The 18863-nt window shown below is 35.9% G+C and overlaps 1 protein-coding gene across 3 annotated transcripts in view; it reads left to right on the forward strand.

The window, feature by feature from the left end:
• VPS13B (vacuolar protein sorting 13 homolog B) overlaps nt 1-18863 on the forward strand; it is a 433545-nt gene that overhangs the window by 77866 nt on the left and 336816 nt on the right. For all 3 annotated transcript variants that reach the window (XM_054270120.1, XM_054270137.1, XM_054270129.1), the window contains exon 17: nt 16398-16582. In XM_054270120.1, coding sequence (XP_054126095.1) covers nt 16398-16582 — 185 coding nt within the window. The remainder of the gene's footprint in view (nt 1-16397; nt 16583-18863) is intronic.

Consider the following 18863-nt stretch of genomic DNA (forward strand, 5'->3'; position numbering starts at 1 on the left):
TTAAATTGCATAGCTAATCTGTTTTTATTGGAAAGTACAAACCATCTGTCTTTTGTTTTTGTCAAGTGTAACAAGATGCAAAATACAATGTTAATGTCAATATTTTACAACTGCTTTATGTAGTGTTGCATGCCAGATTGTAAAGCAGCTTTCAGAGAATTCAGAAACCAACTGAGAATTAACAGAATATGGTTAAAAGCCTAGAGTGAATGACAAGAATGTTTATTGCCAAACAGAAATCTTGAGAGGAATTAGATGATTTTCTTTTATTCTTTTGGCTTCAATGTCTCTGGTAACAGATGAGGTAATCTGATGTGAGACACTTCAGTGTTGTAACCTTCTATCACTTCTAAAATACCACTTCACTGTACTTCTGAGAAATGCTAAATTAACAGTACAGAATATGGATTTGTAATAGCCTTCCTTTTTTTTTTCCAGTATCTGATTGACAGTGAAGTGTTCTCCCTATATTTTGAGCTAGGTATCAGTCTAGTTATGTGTGTTATTTATTGCTTTTCTTAACCTGTCTTCTCTAAAGAAGTGTTCCAGACTCATGTTTTTATTTTTCTTTATCGGGTCTGTAGGAAATTTCTCACTCACTGTCTCTACCTGTGGCAGATTTTCAGACTGTGAGCTCTGGTAGAATGAAGTTATAAATGAGGGTGACATCATTATCCCTGATTCCTTTCTGTTCAGCTTCTTGGTGCTGTAGTCTGCTTTCAAGAGATCTGTTTTCTTGATAGTGAGTCCCCTCTTTGTTAATTGGATACCAGAGCAATAGCTGCTGTTTGCTGCTTTCAAGGAAGCACCAGTACAGAGTTGACTAATAGCTAGTCATGGTAAGTTTGAGTGTGTGAATTAGTCTTTTATAAAGAGGTTGAGGACCTGCTGGGTAAATTATTGTCTAGGGCTTTGTGGTCTGCACTTGAATTATTAGAGAGTACAGAGCATATAATTGGTTGTTCTTGAGTTTTTACTCTGTCAGAACAAAAAACTTGAATAGAAACTTGCAATTAGATCTCAGTAATTATTAGTTAACAAAGAACAGTCTTTGAGATGCTTTGCAGTTTCTGCAAAGATTCTTTCTTTTGAGCTGTTCTCTGCAGACTGTCTTAAGTAATATATTTCAGCTCAAGTACATGCAGCGTGCTAATCTCCATCAAGATTCATCTTTCTGATGAAGAAGGATTTTTGGTAACAGGAGATTTGATTTGGCTTGGCACAGTAGTTTCATTTCTTCAGTGTTTTTATTGAAGTGCTAATTATTATTGACAAAAGCTGACAAAAGTTAAAAATTTGCTCTGCTGTTAAAGGCAGTCACATGTATCATATGCTGGGCACCTCAACTGCCCAGAGATCTGTCACTTGTTTCATTTGTGAAAGCTGTGAATTACAGACCTGACACAGTCATTTTATTAATATGTGCACTTACGGTTCTGAAAGATCACTTAGGAAATTTAGATGTAGTGCTATTCACATGAAATGAATGTGTATCTTCTGTAGGCTCTTTTTATGAACTCTCAAGAACATTTATATAGCATAGCTGCACTTAATATTTCAACACAGATTTAACTGTAAAGGTAAACATTTACTGTGTCCTTAGAATCTGGTACATTTAGAGTAGTTTGGCAAATCAGGTTATAACTGCCTTTTGGCTAACTATTATGCTAAGACTTTGAGAAATATTCTTTCACCAACCTGAACGTCAGCATTTTGTTTTCTTACATGACTTCCTTGCTTTTATTTTGATTTTTTCATGATGTAATTGTTGCTTTGTACACACAATTTAGTTTCTCTTTTATTTTCTAGCTGTAATATTAACATTACCAAACCCAAGGACTCTAACTCCCTCATTACTACTGCAAAGGTTTTTGTTCCAACTTTTGTTAAAGCGTTTGTGTTTTTATATAGCTTTACTTCCATTTTCTTCCATCATGTGTCCCTTACAAGGCCAACATCTGTCACTTAATCAAAGTTATTTACCTGGTATGCCACACAGTTGTGTTCCTATTTATAGAATACTTTCTTAGACTCACTTTGCAATTTATAAAGTCATTATAGGATGTAGCCAGGATGTGCATCTGCTTGTGTCTGCTTCAGGGGTCATCTTGTAAATACCATGTGCATTTAATGGTGTCCCCATGAATTGACAAGAGGGAGAGCAATTCATGTTGATCTGCAAGCAGAGTAGTAGATGAAGATCTGGCTTCTTACACAGTAAGAAGCTATTTAGCAAGGAAGTTAGGTTCTGCTGACTTGGCCTTTACCAACAAGGTACCACTGTCATGACAGTAGATCTTTAGGATTTACTGCTCAGCAAAGAAAGGATTAGAAGTTTATAATGGAGAATGAGGTTAACTGTCTGTTTGTGCTACTTTTTTGAATAAAACATCTTTGCAGGGCAAGCCCAGTGGAGTAATCTGTTTAGGACTAGAAACCATAGATTTGTGAGCTTGACAGTCACAAGATTTAGTTGTCATGACATTCAATGCAGTGGTGCTAGTAAGAGTCAAGCAGATCCTACTGGCAGGTAACACAGACACAACTATTCCACAAACTGTGAGCATTGGATCATAAATCTAGGAAGTTTTCCCATAAATTGACGCTTAGGTCTTGATTTTGGCAGCCTGTTTTATTGGCTAGTCACAGTAGATCAAGAGCAATGTCAATTTAGATTTGGTGTGGATTGCATTTCACATGGGCTGTTGAAGGGCCTGCTCATTTCTTGGGTCAGAAGCAGAAACAGGTTGAAAACACATGAAACTCATTTTGTAGCATTCAGTTGTGGCTATTAGTTATGTCAGTAATTGAATTTAACTGCCAGATAAAAATTTGGGGTATTCTTTGAAACAGAAGAGATCTGGGGTTGAATGCCTGAACAGATGCACTCAGTGTATGGGGCAGGGGAGTTCCAGCCACCTCAGCATTGTTGCAGTTAGATCTGGCACATGTTAGAACCTGTTTGAACTGTTGAGATGTGCCAGTGACAGGGGCTGTGCACAAGCAGAACACAGCAGTTGTTCCTTTGTGTTCTGCAGGGGTGTTTGTGTAGTAGTGCCTCACGTGTGAACAGTCAGAACAGCACAGGAAGGAATGTGCTGGATTGCTTCAGTGTTGTCCACTTCTCTGCTCTTGCCTAGAAAATGCATCAAAGAACATAATACTAAATCACACTTTTTAAAAATTGGTTGGTAGCTGGTTTTGGTAGGACATTACTTACCACTGACACTTTCAGAAGTTTGGTTTACTGTGCATCTTAGTGTTTGAGGATTAAGTGTGGCAATATAGTATAGCATATTGTGAACACTAATGTAGGGTGATGTAAAGCTTAAACAGAAGTACTTCTCATTGATTTAACATATCTTGCTTTATAAAAATTCAAGGAGGTCACACTTATGTATAGGGATGAAGATGCTTGAAGAACTTCTGTAGAACATTTCTAATCTGCAGTGATCTGAACATTTTAAGTTTCAACAAGAACATTTTGGGGCACTTTTCAACTGCACTATTCTGGAAGGAGCTGTTGTTGGTTACCAAGAAAAGCACTTGGAACAGGAAGGGTTTTGCATTCTGAGGGGTTTTGCATTCTGAGCACATGACTTGCAGCTTGATTAGTGTAACAACAAATTAGCTTCAGTTGCAACCCTGAAGTTTAATTTTTTTTTTTTAAATCAAGTCCAGATCAAATGTTACTGTTTCTCAGCAGATGTGGCAGGCAGCATTCAGCAAATCTGTTGCAAGTGCAGTTATAATCAATGTAAATTGGAAGCAGTTGTATTGTTCAGTATTGTCCGTGAGGAGGAAATTCAGCAGAGTTGACACTAAAGGGTAGTCACTGGGAGTGTTTCCAGTGTAGTCATTTAGATTAATTAATTGTCACCTCTCTTCAGTGAAAGTAAATTAAGTTTATTAGCTAATATCTGTCCAGGGAAAGTGATTGCACATGGTGAATAGTTAATCCTGGGTTTTGTAAGTGTTGCCATCAGGATTTGCTGGCATTTGTACTAGAAACAAGCAAATGGTATTTCAAAATTTGAACAATTCTCAGGGTTGAAGCTGCATTTTGATTAGAGACTGGTGAAAGGTACTAAAAACACAGTCTTAAAGCTGAAATGCTGTTGTGTAGCATAGATCCTAAGGAAAAACTGAATCCCTGATATGTATTTCTTTTGTACTGGATATATTTAGAAATTCTGTTTCTCTTAGTGGTAACACTTGTCCGAATAAAAGGACCTGTTAGGAATTCTGTCCTATGATGCTTTACCCATGTAGAATCTGGCTAGAAAGATGCAATAGTGGTAATTCTTCACACAAAGTTTGTCCTTTGTTTCTCCAGAATTTTATCTGTAGTTTGGTGTCTTTTTTTCTGCCTGTGAGTGAATCTGTGAATTATGAAGAGAAATAGTCTCTGCACTGGCATCTCTGCTGCTAAATTACTAGAAACCCATCTGTAGCTCTGAAGCTTGGTGTTTTCTGGTGTCTCAGTTCATATACACATATCTACTTGTAATTTTCCTTTCCACTCCCAAAAGGCAGGAAAAAAATTAAATTAGATCGAAGAAGGACTTATATTGAGGCTTCAGACTGAGGACAGCTTCTGACATGCTTGGTCCTCCCTTCAGCATTGCTGGAGAAAGTGCCAGCCTGAGGCCCTGGCCTGAGGCTGGTGCAGATCAAGTGAACAGGTCAGCAGGACACAGCACAGGTCATTACTGGAGCCAGACTCATCCTCCATAGCTGGCCAACAGGCAAGCTTGAAACTTGGACCCTGAAACTGAGCGTGGTGGCATTCTGCCAGCCAGCCCAAATCAAAGCTGGTTATTACACAGAATTCTGAAGAAATGTACTTTAGTCTTGCAGTTGCTCTCTTACCTTTCACCTTTTTCTTTGCATCTTCTTTTTGAGGTAATGCCATGGGAGTGTATAGGATTCAAAGTACTGTTTTAAGAATTTGTAGTCATTAAATAAAAGAAGTTGAAAAAAAAAACCCCTTTCATTCGTTAGTACTTTGGATAATTCTACAGGGAACTATGCTGGATTATTCACCTTGTGTACCAAATAATCCACCTTCACCAAAACTCTGTGTTTGCTTCTTGAATAAGCTATATGCCTGTATAGAATATAGAATTACTGATTTTGTTTATCTTTTTATGTTTGCCATCATTAAGCTCGTGTAACATAGTCATGTTGCTGGCCAGGCTGTAGCATATCTCTTTTTGCCTCTACAGATCTTCACTCTCAAGTGGTAGGCATCACTTCCACCTGGAGTGAGGTACCACAAACCAGAGTTAAATTATGCACCTTCTCTTACAAGCAGATTAATGTGACACCCAGTTGAAGCTGGTACCTATGATAAATGGTGACTGCACACTGTTTATTAAAAAACAAACTGTTTTTATCTTGACTCAAATAACCCAAATATAAAGGCTCGGGTGGATGTTCAGCTGTCCATAATACCTTAGCATCTTTACTGTATCTGTGTTCATCTGTAGGTGGAAGAAACATACTGTCCTGTGTCCAGTATAATTTGTTTGCTGTATTCTCCTCGTGCTTGTTCTCTCTGTGACCCTAGAGGTGCTTTTTCTTTTTCATAGGAAATAGTCCTTCTATTAGACCAGAATCTCTTTGGTTCTGAGCTGAGTGCTTGTTTCCTTCCACACAAACAATATGCATTCTCAGCATTTTTCCTCAATCACTTCTATCGTAGTTGTTTGTAGGTTTGTATTTTTGGTACTGTTTCTAAAGCAATGCCTTTTAAAGGAAGTTAAAGTAACCTGTCAGGTGTACATACTGAGGAATAGCATTGCATGAGTACTGAGGTACAGTGTTGAATTCATGTAAACATTTGGATCTCCATTTGGGCCTGTATATTTGGTAAGAATTGTCTGGTTTTATTATGTTTTAAACTTGTAAAGGACACCAGCTCCCAGTTTATGAACAAGATTTTTTAGTATGGTGTGTTTTCGATGGGAATGTTAGAGGGCCATTTGAACAAACAAAAAAGAAAGAAAACAAGTAAAGGCAGGCTCAGGTGGAATATGAAGCTCTTAAGTAGAAAAATATGAGAAGAAAACCTGTTTATTAGATTTGGAAATCATTATACCTGTTGAAGATACTTCTGACATCAATGTAAGAAATGGAAAGGATTGTTAGCTCCGACACCAGTTCAAAAATCGTGGATTCATTTTTCAATTGATCAGATTTTTCTCATTATATAGTGTGTGTGGTTCTTTAAACAAAAGCCAAAATGATTCTTTTCTTTGCTGATGTTTAACTAGTTTTTTCTTTGAGTTTAGTGGTTGATTACAAAATGAGCAAATTAATAGAAGGAAATATTTGGTAAACATGATTAGAATATTTATTGGATAATAAAGAAATACCCACGGAGAATGAGAGAATTAAGAACCTGACTTCCATATTTTAAACGAGCAAGTGGAAATGAGACTTTTATAATGTCACTGACTTAGTCTGTTACTCTGAAAGTACTTGTATATCCTTGATTTTGCATACATGTTGGATTTGGCTGTGCTTATATATAATACAAGAACATACCTTTTTGATGTGTTTTACTGACAATATGGTAATTATGTCTGTATGTGATAATTTTGATGATCTTGAAGACTCACAAGGGCTTGTGGAGTTCTTAGTTAATTAAATAGATGTTACGAGACACAGTGAATAGATCAACACTGAACACAGGAAAAATAGATCCCTAGAATCTGCTTCAAAGCTTGTATTATTTTTGAGGAATGAATGGTATAAAGTAATGGCAGAGTCAATGCCTAAAGATGGTAAATTTAGATTTAGCAGTAATTGTAGTCTTTGAAGTATAAAGTATTACACATTTACTGAGATTTAATGTTTTGCTTTAAATAGCTTTTGATAGCCTTTAAAATTCTTTTGAGGTTGATACTTAATGAGGCCACAAAATAATAATTTTCAAGTCTTTGTACTCTTTCTGCAGTTATGCAATGTGTTCATGTGAACCATTAGCACACCTTGTCCATTCATGTCCTTGCTGTTGAAGACACTCTTGATCCATCCTTTGCTATATTAAAGGCTTTTCTGGTAATCAGAAACACAAAACTTCCCTGTGCTTCCCTGTTTTCAGAAACTTCTTTTTGATATTATAACTTTTCTCTTAAAGGATAGTGGAATTGGCTTTTGAGGTACTGTAAGGGACAGAGTTAAGTCCTTTTATTTAGCAGCGAGGTTGGATTTAAAGGATCACTCTTCCAACCCCAACCATTGTGATTTACCTTTTAGGATGTGACAGAATTCAGATACAGAAGTACAACTTTTTTTTTTTTTTTAGTTTTGTGTATTTTGTTTGTGATATGTCCGTTTAGGGCAAAAATTTTGTTCAAATACTAGTTTTGTTTTGCTAATGCAGACATGCACCTTCTTACTGCTCTGACAAGCTATAAAAAAATTGTCATAATTTCAAGTAACCTTTTTTCTCTCAGTGCAAATGTGTCCTTTTTTCCCCACCAAAATATTTTATCTATTTATGAAAGAAAATAAGCAACATACACAAGTTTTTAGTAGAAGGAAGTCACAGAAGCCCCCTAATCATAGCCCACTTAGCTTTTTAGACAATTTTTTTTTTACTGAGATCTTTTTACTGTTGCTGTTTACTTGAAGCTGGGGTTGTGTTCAGCTCTTAAATCTTTAGCAAGGAATTTGAAACTTTGTTAGTTCCCAAAAAGACCTTTGAACTGGGTTTGTCAGTGCAGTTTTCCTTACTGAGCACCAGCATGTTTGAACCCTTCTGGCTCCCTGTTTTACCTGCTAATGGCAACCAAATGGTTCTGTGTGGCAGATTTAGAGGATTGATTTAATGGCTGTTTCTGCTGCTTCTGGGATTGTGTGAAGGGGGAAAGAGGAGAGGGAAAGGGAGAGGATGGGGTTACTTCCCTAGACAGTAAAGCGAACTGCACTGTGGGAAGCCTGTTCCCCAAAGCCTCAACCACCCCGGTGGTGGATACACTGTAGTATCCAAACCAATGGTACTGGGTTTATAAAAGCTATAAAAAAGAGTAATGCTTGCTTTGTTTTAGTAAACACAGATCTTTGTGGTTTGGAGGTTTATGGCCACTGGCAACTTTTACCTGATCACCTCTGGTGGTTTTGCTCATCTGCAGCTGTTTAGTTACAGTACTGGCAAGGGTCTGCTGATTCCTTTTTGTCCCCCACCCACAACTAACATTTACCTACAAGATAAGTGGTGATGATGGATGGCATTGAGTTAGGCATTGCTGATTTTTCTCATAGGATCTTTTTCTCAGGAAAAGATGCAAGACACAATTATAATATAGATGTAAAAATTCTCTGCTTGTTACATGATTGATTCCTTTTGCACTGCCTTCATTAAGCCAGTGCTTCCCTATTGAATGTCCCTGCTTTTTTCCAGATTTGCTTCTGGCTTTTTTTTGTTTGTAATATATTTTGATTTTTGGCTCCTCTGATGAATACTGATTTTTCTCACGGTCTTTATATTTGGATTTTATGGAACATAATGCAGCTGTCAAATCCCTTCCCTTGTTCCCACTAACGCCCACCATCAACAACAGGAGGATTCCTAGATCCAAGTAAAAAAGTTATACCTTCTCGCAGAAGTAAAGAAAGACTGGATGTTGAAAGTGTAAGTAACTAAAAAAGGTCCTGAATTCACACTGAGGGCATTCCATGATGAAAGTTTATTTTTTTCCCCTTTTTTTTCAGATCTCCACCCTATACCTTGTAGAGTTCGGAAGATGCAGTTCTTTAAAGATATAACTTTATGCTTAATATATATGGTTTACACACATCAAAACATAAAATACATAAAGAAGACTGAGGTCTGCTTGTTATCTCCTCAGAGCAGGGAACTTGTAATTTTATTCTTTAATGTATTAAAATATATATATCACGTCACTTTGATTATTTCTGGAGACAATTACTAACTAGTGCCTAGAAAAAGAGTTTTTTGCAAAGAAAGAAATAGCAATTAGTGACTGATATCCACTTGTGGTTTCATGGCAGTTCAAATCCATAGCATCTGTCCCATTGATGAGTCAGTAAGCTGAATTTGATCTGAACATCCTAAATGTTCCTCTAATGCAGCTACAGGTTTAAGATGTTAAACAGCCACTTTAGTTTATCTTGTGTTTGAAAATAAGACTGAAAACTCCCAATCCCTTGTTGATATCAACAGATTTTTAGTTCAGATCTGTTGCATTTTGAGGCACATAGGCAATGACCAAGCTAGAAGTAATCATAGACTGCTTTCTTGCCTGCTTTCTGAAACATGTAATCCACAGGTAGAAAGACTCATCAGAAGCTTTGTAAGGCTCAAATCATGTTGGGGGAAATTAGAACTTTCCTACCTTCACATTCAGGTGTTTGTTTTTTCTTGCACGCTTTCTTCTCGTGCTGTCGCATAGCACAGGTCACTGTTTCTCACTTCTTGCTGCATTACAAACCAGTATTATTATTTGCATGTAGCAATCATAATCTTTAATCTAATGATCATAACTTTAATGACCAGATGATACAAAATGAATAGTTATTTTAAAAGCAACTCAAGTTTAGAGCTTCTAACATGTCCAGAGTTGTGCATTCTTTGCTTAAAAGGGATTTTTTTCAAGTTTTTTTTCCTTTTAGAAATTTTTTGGTTTCATAGTTTTTGTTCTTGTAATATGCATTGATTTTTGCTGTGCTGTATAAAGCTGAATTTTATTGTTCCATTAAAACACACACTGTATTGAGAATTGAGAGTGGATAGCCTCTGTTCATTTTCTAAGCCATATTTAAGTTTGTACTCTGACTGTATTGTTTTGTTTTCACAATTGTTTCAAGGAAATCTGTGGGAGTTTTTTGAAGTTTGCTTGTGACTGAACACTTTAAAAGATGTTTTCATCACTGACAACTTATATTTCAGAATTCATGTTAAAAAATCTATACAGAAGTCCATTTTGAAATTATAGCATATTTCTCTTCTAATCCCATATCTAAAATTTTCAGCAATATCAAGTTAATGTTTTGATTTACTGAAAAAAAAATTGGTGAACATTGAAGTTCATTGTTCTCTCCCTTGTAATAAGTTGTGTGATTAACAGTGTTTCCTACAGCAGCCTAGGCAGCTGCAGCTCCTGAAAATTCCTCTGTGTCAGAGATGATGTCATATACCAGGCAGCCTTTAGTGAAGACTGTAGAAGAGCAGAAGTTGAAGACATCAGTCTTGGAGGTGTTTTTGGAATGAAGTGTTCTAAAGCAAGTTTAATTGTTTGGGGTTCTTTTGGTAGTAATTAACTTGGTCCTCTAGCAAGTTGCTCTCTGAAGACTGAAAATTGTGTTAGTAAATGTGGACATGAGATATGGTTGGGTTTTTTTGTGAGTAGTGACTTCATTTTGGCATTTTGACCAGTAATACTTACTAATACTTCCATTTCCCTTCCTACATGTACCTTTAGAGGTTTGATATATGCCATTAAGGAGCTAGACATTGTTTCATTTACAATAATAATCATAGTTACTTAAATGTTAAGAAAAAGGATCAAAATTTTTGTTTTTGAAAACTAGACATCAAACATCAGATTAAGTATAAATACAGATTTGTTGTAGGTATGTAGATGAAGCATTTGCTCATGTGTTATAAAAACAGCGTGTGCTTTCTGGTTGCCTAAGAGGAAAGGTGTGCAAATGCTGACTGAAATTATTTGGGCATTTAAATTACATTCAGGTTCTTCTAAGGCACAATTGCTAGGTTCTAGTAGCAGGTTACCAGTTTTGTTATTTTGGAAAAAATGAACTAATCGTGTTTTACTGTACAGGATATGAGTAATAACAAAAATCAGATTTTTTCAAACATTTTGCAGGTTCCAGCTTTGCAGTTGGGGACTCTGTATAAACCTCTGGAACCAGCTGTTCACCACTATATTCTTTCAATCACTCTGAGGTGTTGATTTTACAAGAATGAGTTGCTGTTTCTAAAGTCTACAAACTGAAAATATTTCATAACGGGCCTGTGAACTTACATGGATTGGTTACATTCATGCCTATGCATGCTGTATAATAAGGACCAATTCATGTTTTTGTTCAAAAATAGCAAAGAAAACTATTTTCTTTAATGGTATGCCAGATTTATTAAAATATTTCAGCAAGTCTGTATTACAGTTTGTCAGCAAACTGGCTACAACCAAAGAGTATTTAAAAATCATTTAATTAGGACAGATTCATTTTCACTCCATGCCACTACACAGCAAGACTTGCTTGTTCATATTTCTTTAAATTTATTCTGGAACTTGGCCAAGTTCAGCTTTAATGAGGAGCCTATCCTGCTAGTTAGGATTTATTTTCCCCTAGAGAAGAGTGTTTGAATTGGTAGTTTTTTAACCTGTTCAGTTAAATGAACATATGTTCAGAACTGCATCTTAACTCTTGAGTGTAAAGACTCGAGAAATTATTATTCCTATTGTTATTGCAGTTCCAAAATGCAGTTTAAGTAGTGTTTTTAGACCCAAACTATGTGCTACAACTTTTATAATAAGGTGAAGAGTTTTGATATGAAGTTGCTTAATGTAAATTTAATGATACAGTATAGAACCATAGATCTGATTTGGTTTACTGAAAAAAATTATTTGTACTTGTATTTTCACTTATTACTTGAATATATCTCTTGGGTCATAAAACTTGGTTAAATATAGCTCAATACCTTATTAATGATGTATTTTCCATATTAACAGGTGCAGGTTGGTGGCAAACTTACATTTTAAGATCTTTAAAATGCATTATTTGTGTTTCAGAACTATTATAATAAATCCTGAATTATAATTGTACTTTCATCACTAGCCGGGTCTAGTAAAAATTTCCTTTAAGGAACATTTGCTGCACACATGGTAAAATGCTTCCCCCGCCTTGATATTTTTTTCTGTAAAAAAGGATTTATTTTCAACTTCCCATTCCTCCAAATGTATCTGAAAAGGACCAGAAGACTTTATTCCTATGGGATTGTTAAAGTACAGTAAGTGTAGAATTTGCATATTGTTAAAAAAAAAAATTCATATGCTGTTACTGCTCCTAAGGGACAATTTTATATAAAACTTTTCAGTTTTGAATGTAGCATAGGTTAGTACAGTAGCTGTAGTATGTATTAGCTGAATAGTCAGACTTTTAAAGCAAAATCTTTTGCATTGCTGTATTATATGCTGTGATTTTCCCAGCTCTTCAGATTCCCTCTGAAATACATTAATTTGTTAATAAAAATGTGTTTAGATGGACTTATTGTCAAGTCATGTTCGTTCTGAAGTTTGCTGAAAAATGTTTTCTACCTTCTTGGTTCCTTCCCAATTTTACATTAGGAAATGCATCTTTTGAAATATTTAAACACTTAGTTCTGAAATACTTAGTTGTAATCCTGCAAAATAGTATTCAGAAATAAGAAGGAAAATAGAGAAAACGTTGTGTAAAAGGATTACAAAAGGAAAAAATACCAGAAAAGAGAAATGTAACAGTGCACTTCCATACTGAGATAAATAATAAAGGATTACACCACATGACTTAAGAAAAATAGGAATACCAGGAAACAATCTGATGTCACTATGCATTACATTTCTTTCTGGGTAATGCAAGCTAAAGCTTTCCTGAAATGCATAGCTAGTTTTCCAATTTCAGTTCTGTGTAAAAGAAATTGGTTATGCTGTCTATGTAATATGAAATTTCAAAATAAATTAATTATTGTGTGTACCATTTTGTTTCACAGGAATGGATTTTCTTTTTCATTTTTTTGCCTTTTATACTCCTTTACTCATGCACACCTATTTTGCTTGAATTGATAAATTACTGAGCTTGGATTTGAACTCTAGGAAATTTTTGGAAAACAAGTTCAAATTCTAACTTGGGATGAACATCAGAAAAGATTTCAGAATTGTAGTCTCCACCTGTGCTTTTCATGGTACCCAGAGCTTTTCTTCGGGTGGCTACAGTCATATGTGTGTACATTTGCACAGAGCATTTCTTGTGTATCGGAGGAGCTGGAATGGGACACGTGTTTTATGTAATTGTATCCACAAGGCAGTGATCATGTGTCCTCTTGTGCATTTGTGTGGTAGTAATGATCAGAATATGTTCCAAGCTCTTTATTCCTTTTGGGTGTCTGAGTCCAAGTGTTTTTCTTTACTGGTGGTTTTTTTGTCTTGTTTTGTTTTTTTAAACCAGGCAGCATCTTTCTTTATGTGCTTGACTTAATATTAGTATTATTTTCAGGTTTTGTTTCATCTCTCCTTAAAGTAGTTCTAATTTTCAGACTAGGTAGTTTTCTGGTGTTTAGAAAAATGCTTTTTTTAAATGGATTTTTTTACACCAGCTAAATTCAAATATGTTTGGATACGTTATTTTCTACGCTGTGTACTTGTTATAAGAACAGCATTTTCAGGAAAGGTTTGTGATGTGTTTAAACTTCAAACTGAAAGAGCTTCAGGAGTTTTGTACAGAGATTTCTTACCCTTTTGGTGACCTGCTGTGCTGCAGTTGATAGAAGTGAGCCTGGAATGGGGTCTGGTCAGGTACTCCAGAAAGGTGTGTACTTGGCTGTCAGCAGATGAGGCAGGTGGGAGATGCAGAGTTCCCCCAAACAGGTCACACATAACTTCTTTGTTCTAGCTTGCTGTTTGGTGTTTGTGACTCCTATTAAAACAAACAAAATCCAAAAAAAAAAAGACCAGCCAAACAAGGCTTAATACAAGATGTGTTCTTCAAAGGCCTCTAATGAGTTTTGATTTTTCTAGCACCAAAGGCTGTACCTATAGGTAAATTCAGACTTCAAAGGTGGATGGGTTTATTCAAACAGGAGACTGCTCTTTTTGAAGGGGGGGTTGTGGAGCGTGGTGTGTGTTCATATGAAAGAAATTTCTACTACCAAACACAAGGCTGAGTTCTTCCATATAAACATGAAATGTTTTTCCTTCATTCGTGGTTTTTTCTGCAAATGGCATTTGAAGCTGGCAGCATAATTGTGTCATTAGCTTCAAATGAGTTGCAAATCAGAGGCAGTCTTGTTTCTGGTTTCCTCCCCATTCTCAGCATTTTTGAGACAGGTAATCCTGGTTCCAAGCTTTATGAGGTTGGAAAACCTCATTCTAAACAATATTGATTACTATTGCAGAAGGTTATAACATCTGTTTTTGTTTGTTCTTTGTCCTTCATCTGTATTTACATCAATTTCTGAAAAATCTTTCATGGGTATCTTCTTTCATAAGAATCAATTTTTGTTTTAATACTAAAATAGTGAGGAGCAATGGCTATTGTGGATGGGCTTTATGTGACACTTTGATCTGTGGTGCAGACATCCACAGCTGAGAAGTGTTATACTGTCCCTTTATAAGCAGTGGGCAGAAACAGTGACCTGCAGAGACATTAAATTTGTAATCCTCAGGTCTTGAATGAATGGATATCTGTCTGCTGTGTCTACAAGTGCTGATGTATTTCAATTTACCTTAAAAGGTTCTAGACTACAGTGTTAGTTGAGGATATTTGTTTTTACTGTAGGTATCTAACACTGAGCTTAATTCCTCTTGGTCCAGAGAAGAGGATTTTCACTTACCAGCTGTTTGCTGGTATTGACAAGGAATTAAAGGAAGGAGCTCTGTTTAGGACTTGAGGCGAATGCTTTTATGGCCAAGTCTAAATTGAAATAGATGACATATTTAGCTGTACCACCATGTAAACACAGTGGTTGAGAGATGTCTTCAGATGTTCAGAATGCTTATTTCCAAACCATGCTTCATAAGTCACATCTGCAGCTTATGGGCCAAAAGTATTAGCAGCAGAATATTTTCTCTTCTTCATCTAGAGCATAATTATCCTGGTCGGAGAAGTGATATAGTATTTTTCTCTTCACAGTTGTCTTGGTGAAGGCCCACTCTCACAATCCGTTGCAGAATATTCAAGAAGTCTTCTCCTTATTACCAGAATTTTGTGTCATTTCATGCTGCTGAAGGTTTTAGAATTTGAGCATCATAAATTGCCTGCTTCTTAATTCATGGAGGCTCCTGCTCTCTACTGCCAGTACTATCTCACATATGTTAGGTTACACAGCTGCTAGCATTTTCTTTCAGGCCTAGATGGAAGATGTGGTGTATTATGGCTGCTTCTGAGAGTTCCTTGGAAGGTTTTGATTTTGCTGATCTGAAGAGTCGTTGAATGTCTGCATGTCTTGACATTTTCAGTCCCTGGGCATTTTAGTAAAGCATGCTTTTCTTCAAGGCCAATGGATTTTGTGTGCAGTTTCAGCAGCTTTGCCTCATTTGAGGCTCTGATTCCCAGTGGAACATTTACCTACTATAAGGGGCTTTAAGGGGCTTTTTAAGGGGCTTTAAACATGTCCCTAAAATTTTCTAATGGAGGAGATGCTCCAGAATGAGAATGAGCTAGTGCGTGGATCAGTATTTAAATTTCATGGAATCATAGAATGGATAAGATTTGGTGCAACGTTAAAGATCATCTAGTTCCAACCCTCCTGCCATGTAGGACGTTAGAGAAAATAATGCTAAATAGCAGAAAAAGTACATTTCAGTGGTGGACTGGGAGGTGATTAGGGCAGGAATGATAATGTTAAAAACATGATACAGGAAAAGGCTTCAAACTGAGACAGCTAAAGAACATTGGTAGTTTTTGTTGAATGTAGCAAATCAGTCTGTTACTTGATTCCAGGTAATAGTGTGTAAATTAGGAAGAAAAAATGAAATACTGACTTAGCTATAGTTTTGTAAAGCTTTCTTGTTGATGGTGGATTGTATTGTCGCAGAGGAATTTATTTCCCAAACAAATGTCCTTTACTTTGCCCTGTTGAATGCCTGTCTCCTCCTGTTGCTCCTCCCCAATTAAAAGATAAGGCATTGAAAAAAATTGTAGAATCACTTAATGAGCTCTGTTAGCAAAATAGAGAATGTGGGCTTGTTTGTATTTTGATATATGAATATTGTCTATATGTTTTTTGTGTCTCTAGCCATATGTCATTTAGTGATGCACTGTAAGCTTTGTAAATAAAAAAATCTGGAACATACAACTTTTGAACAGGTTGTTTTAGTATCTGCATAATTTTGAGTAGCTCTTATTTTGATGGGAGCACATGGAATTGCTTTTATTTAGTAATTTCAACTCAAGGGATAATTAGATAAAATATATGATTTTTTCTGTCACATTCTGGAGGGAGATATGAAGTTAAATCATGTAACAATTCTTATTTAGGTTTCATTTCGAGCAAGTGGAATCAGCTCTAATCTCAGAAATCCAATAAGCACACAGTTCCAACCTTACAAACTAACTGCTTGTACTCTAATATTCTGTGACTAAGTTTTAAAATGGTTATTTTTCTGTGCCAGAGTAATGATTTTCTGGTTTTCTTTTATTTTAAACAGGACCAAGCGAGCTCATGTCCCACTAACAGAATGCATTTTTGAGCTCCCTAATTTGACAGTCCAAGCAACTAGAGCTCAAACCCTTCTGCTTCAAACTATTTATCAGAGCTGGTGTCATCCTGTTGGAAATGTCAGCTCAGTGGTGGTAAATGAAGCTTTGCTGAATGAGGTTTTCCAAACTTCAGGTAAATATGTGTTGCTTTTGGTTATTTATTGTGGTACAGAGCACTGCTAGTGAGTGTCCGTACAGCTATATCCTTTAAATCCAGCTTTTTACTTATAGTAGCTAACAGACAGAATTTTTTTTGTGTGTGTATATGGGTATTTATAACTTATATTTAAAATCCAGGATGTAAGCTAAGCCACCCAGCTTCACTCCTTGGCACCAATTTCTGGATGCATTTCATTTTCCCATACAGGATAATTTTTCCATGCTTCCCTCATCTGAAACATCCACTTCTGCAACCTTATATGGTACAGTGTTGTTACTTCAGGATCATTCAGAGGTGAAACTGGATTATTAAGGGCTTTATTAATCAATGGCATACATTGAATTCTTTAGAAGGGCTGCAGATGTTTCTCATTATTTCATAAATAAATATTACTTAAGTGTTGTGAAATTGCTGAAGATATGCAAGTGCTGGTGATGATTACATGCATAATGAAAATTGTTATCTCTCATCCTTTTGTAAAATACCCATGGATTTTTGGGAATAAATAAACGATTTTGACCAGTTTACAGAGGAAGCCAGAGTTTTCAAGTAATTCAGAAAATGATTTTTTTTTTAAATTTCTATGCAGGCTAGAATAATTTAGAGCTGTTATTGTTTATTTGTTGTAAATATACCCATAAGAAGAATAACAGATATTTTGGAGTATCCAGCATTGCCACTCTTTGAGAATGTATTCAGAGAATGATTTAGGTGCAGAAAATCATTATTTGAAGCAGAGTGGTGGATTAGACCACTGGAAGTCTTCCAGCTCTGCATTTCTTTCCGTTTTTCTTTTTCACTCCTTCTGTTTGTTGAAGTTAAATCTGTGTTGATCTAATGTTGCAAAAGAACTGTTGTATTTTTTTGCAACCTTTGGAATAAGTGCTTAAAGTTACTAGGTTTTTCTTCTTTCACGAAAGTCACTTTTGTCTTTATTTCTTCAATCTGTGTGGGTCACCTAAGAATGGGATTGTGTCATTTTATTTTCAAGTCCTGATACTCGTAAAGGTAGCAGGTTTACAATCTGCATCACAGAGCAATCTGAAAATACAGTTGTTTGATCACTTCAGATGCTCTTAGGGTTTGCGCAGTTTCAAACTAACCTGTTCTATTATTTAACATGTTTCAGTCCATCAGTGCAATGAGCTGTGAAACAACTCTGCTAACAGTATCTGTGCAGAATAGAAATCTGGAGCACACATTTTAAGTACTTCAAATAAAGTAAATGAACAATATAATGCAGTTTTTTTGATCTTCTCTTGTTCATGGCTTAACGCTTCACCTGGTAAATTTTACACTTCTGTAGTTGTGTTTGGCATTAACTAGACTGAAGGCAGCTTTGTGTTCAAGGCTGTGAAATGATTGCTGTCAATCCTTTTGTCTGAATTTTTGGCTTGGTTGATTCTGTAATCCTCCTGTGTTCATTTGAATACTGTTGTATTCAATTTAATATCATGCCTTCCTGAAAGTCATCCTTGTAATTAGGGTCAGCTTCCACATACTTTAACAGTAGCATGTATGTGTATAAGCCTCTAAAAATACTTGATTGTGTTTTCACAGGGAAGTTGAAATTTCAAGTTTTCTTTTGTCATTTTTCTTTCTTCTGTTTTTTAACTGAAGTAACTATGAGCATAATGCAGTCAGTAAGGAACTTGTCAGTAAACAAGACACATCTGTTAAACACTTTTACTTACATTCAGCTTAGTTTCTCCAACATAAAACAAAAGCTGCTGAATGTTTTACTTGGGAGTCCTTGTGTTGAGTTCCTGCCTGCTGCTGCATGCCCCAGTGCTCTTTTAGGCTGGTACAGAGTGGCCTTACAGGGCTCATATGTTGGGGCTGGCAGTAGCCTGGCAAGGTCTTTGGGCTGCCCCTCCTGCCATTGTGTGTTTGAGAGTCTTTGTGGGTGAACAGATGAGCTTTTCTTGTGTAATCTAAACTCTCAAGAAAAAGATTGCCTTTTTCCCATGGTATTGTGTTTTCCATATGAGCACAGCTTGGTTTTGGCTATGCACAGAAGTAATTCTTTAAGAAAATAGGTTTCCATCTCCATGGTGTTGTGGATTAATATTTCTTTGATTAATTTTCTACAAGTAATGAAAGTATCAACACTTGGTTTTAAATTGCTCTTTACTGTCCTTCCTTTTCTTTTTCTGACTATATTTATATTAAATTGTAGTGTTCTTGCAGGAAAAAGCAACAATAGACTCAAAGATTCCCTTACCTTCACTTTATTCTATTTTTCAGGGAATCC

Source organism: Melozone crissalis, unplaced genomic scaffold, assembly GCF_028551555.1.
Source record: "Melozone crissalis strain CALT ecotype California unplaced genomic scaffold, PUWL_Pcris_2 ptg000002l_1, whole genome shotgun sequence".
Lineage (NCBI taxonomy): Eukaryota > Metazoa > Chordata > Aves > Passeriformes > Passerellidae > Melozone > Melozone crissalis.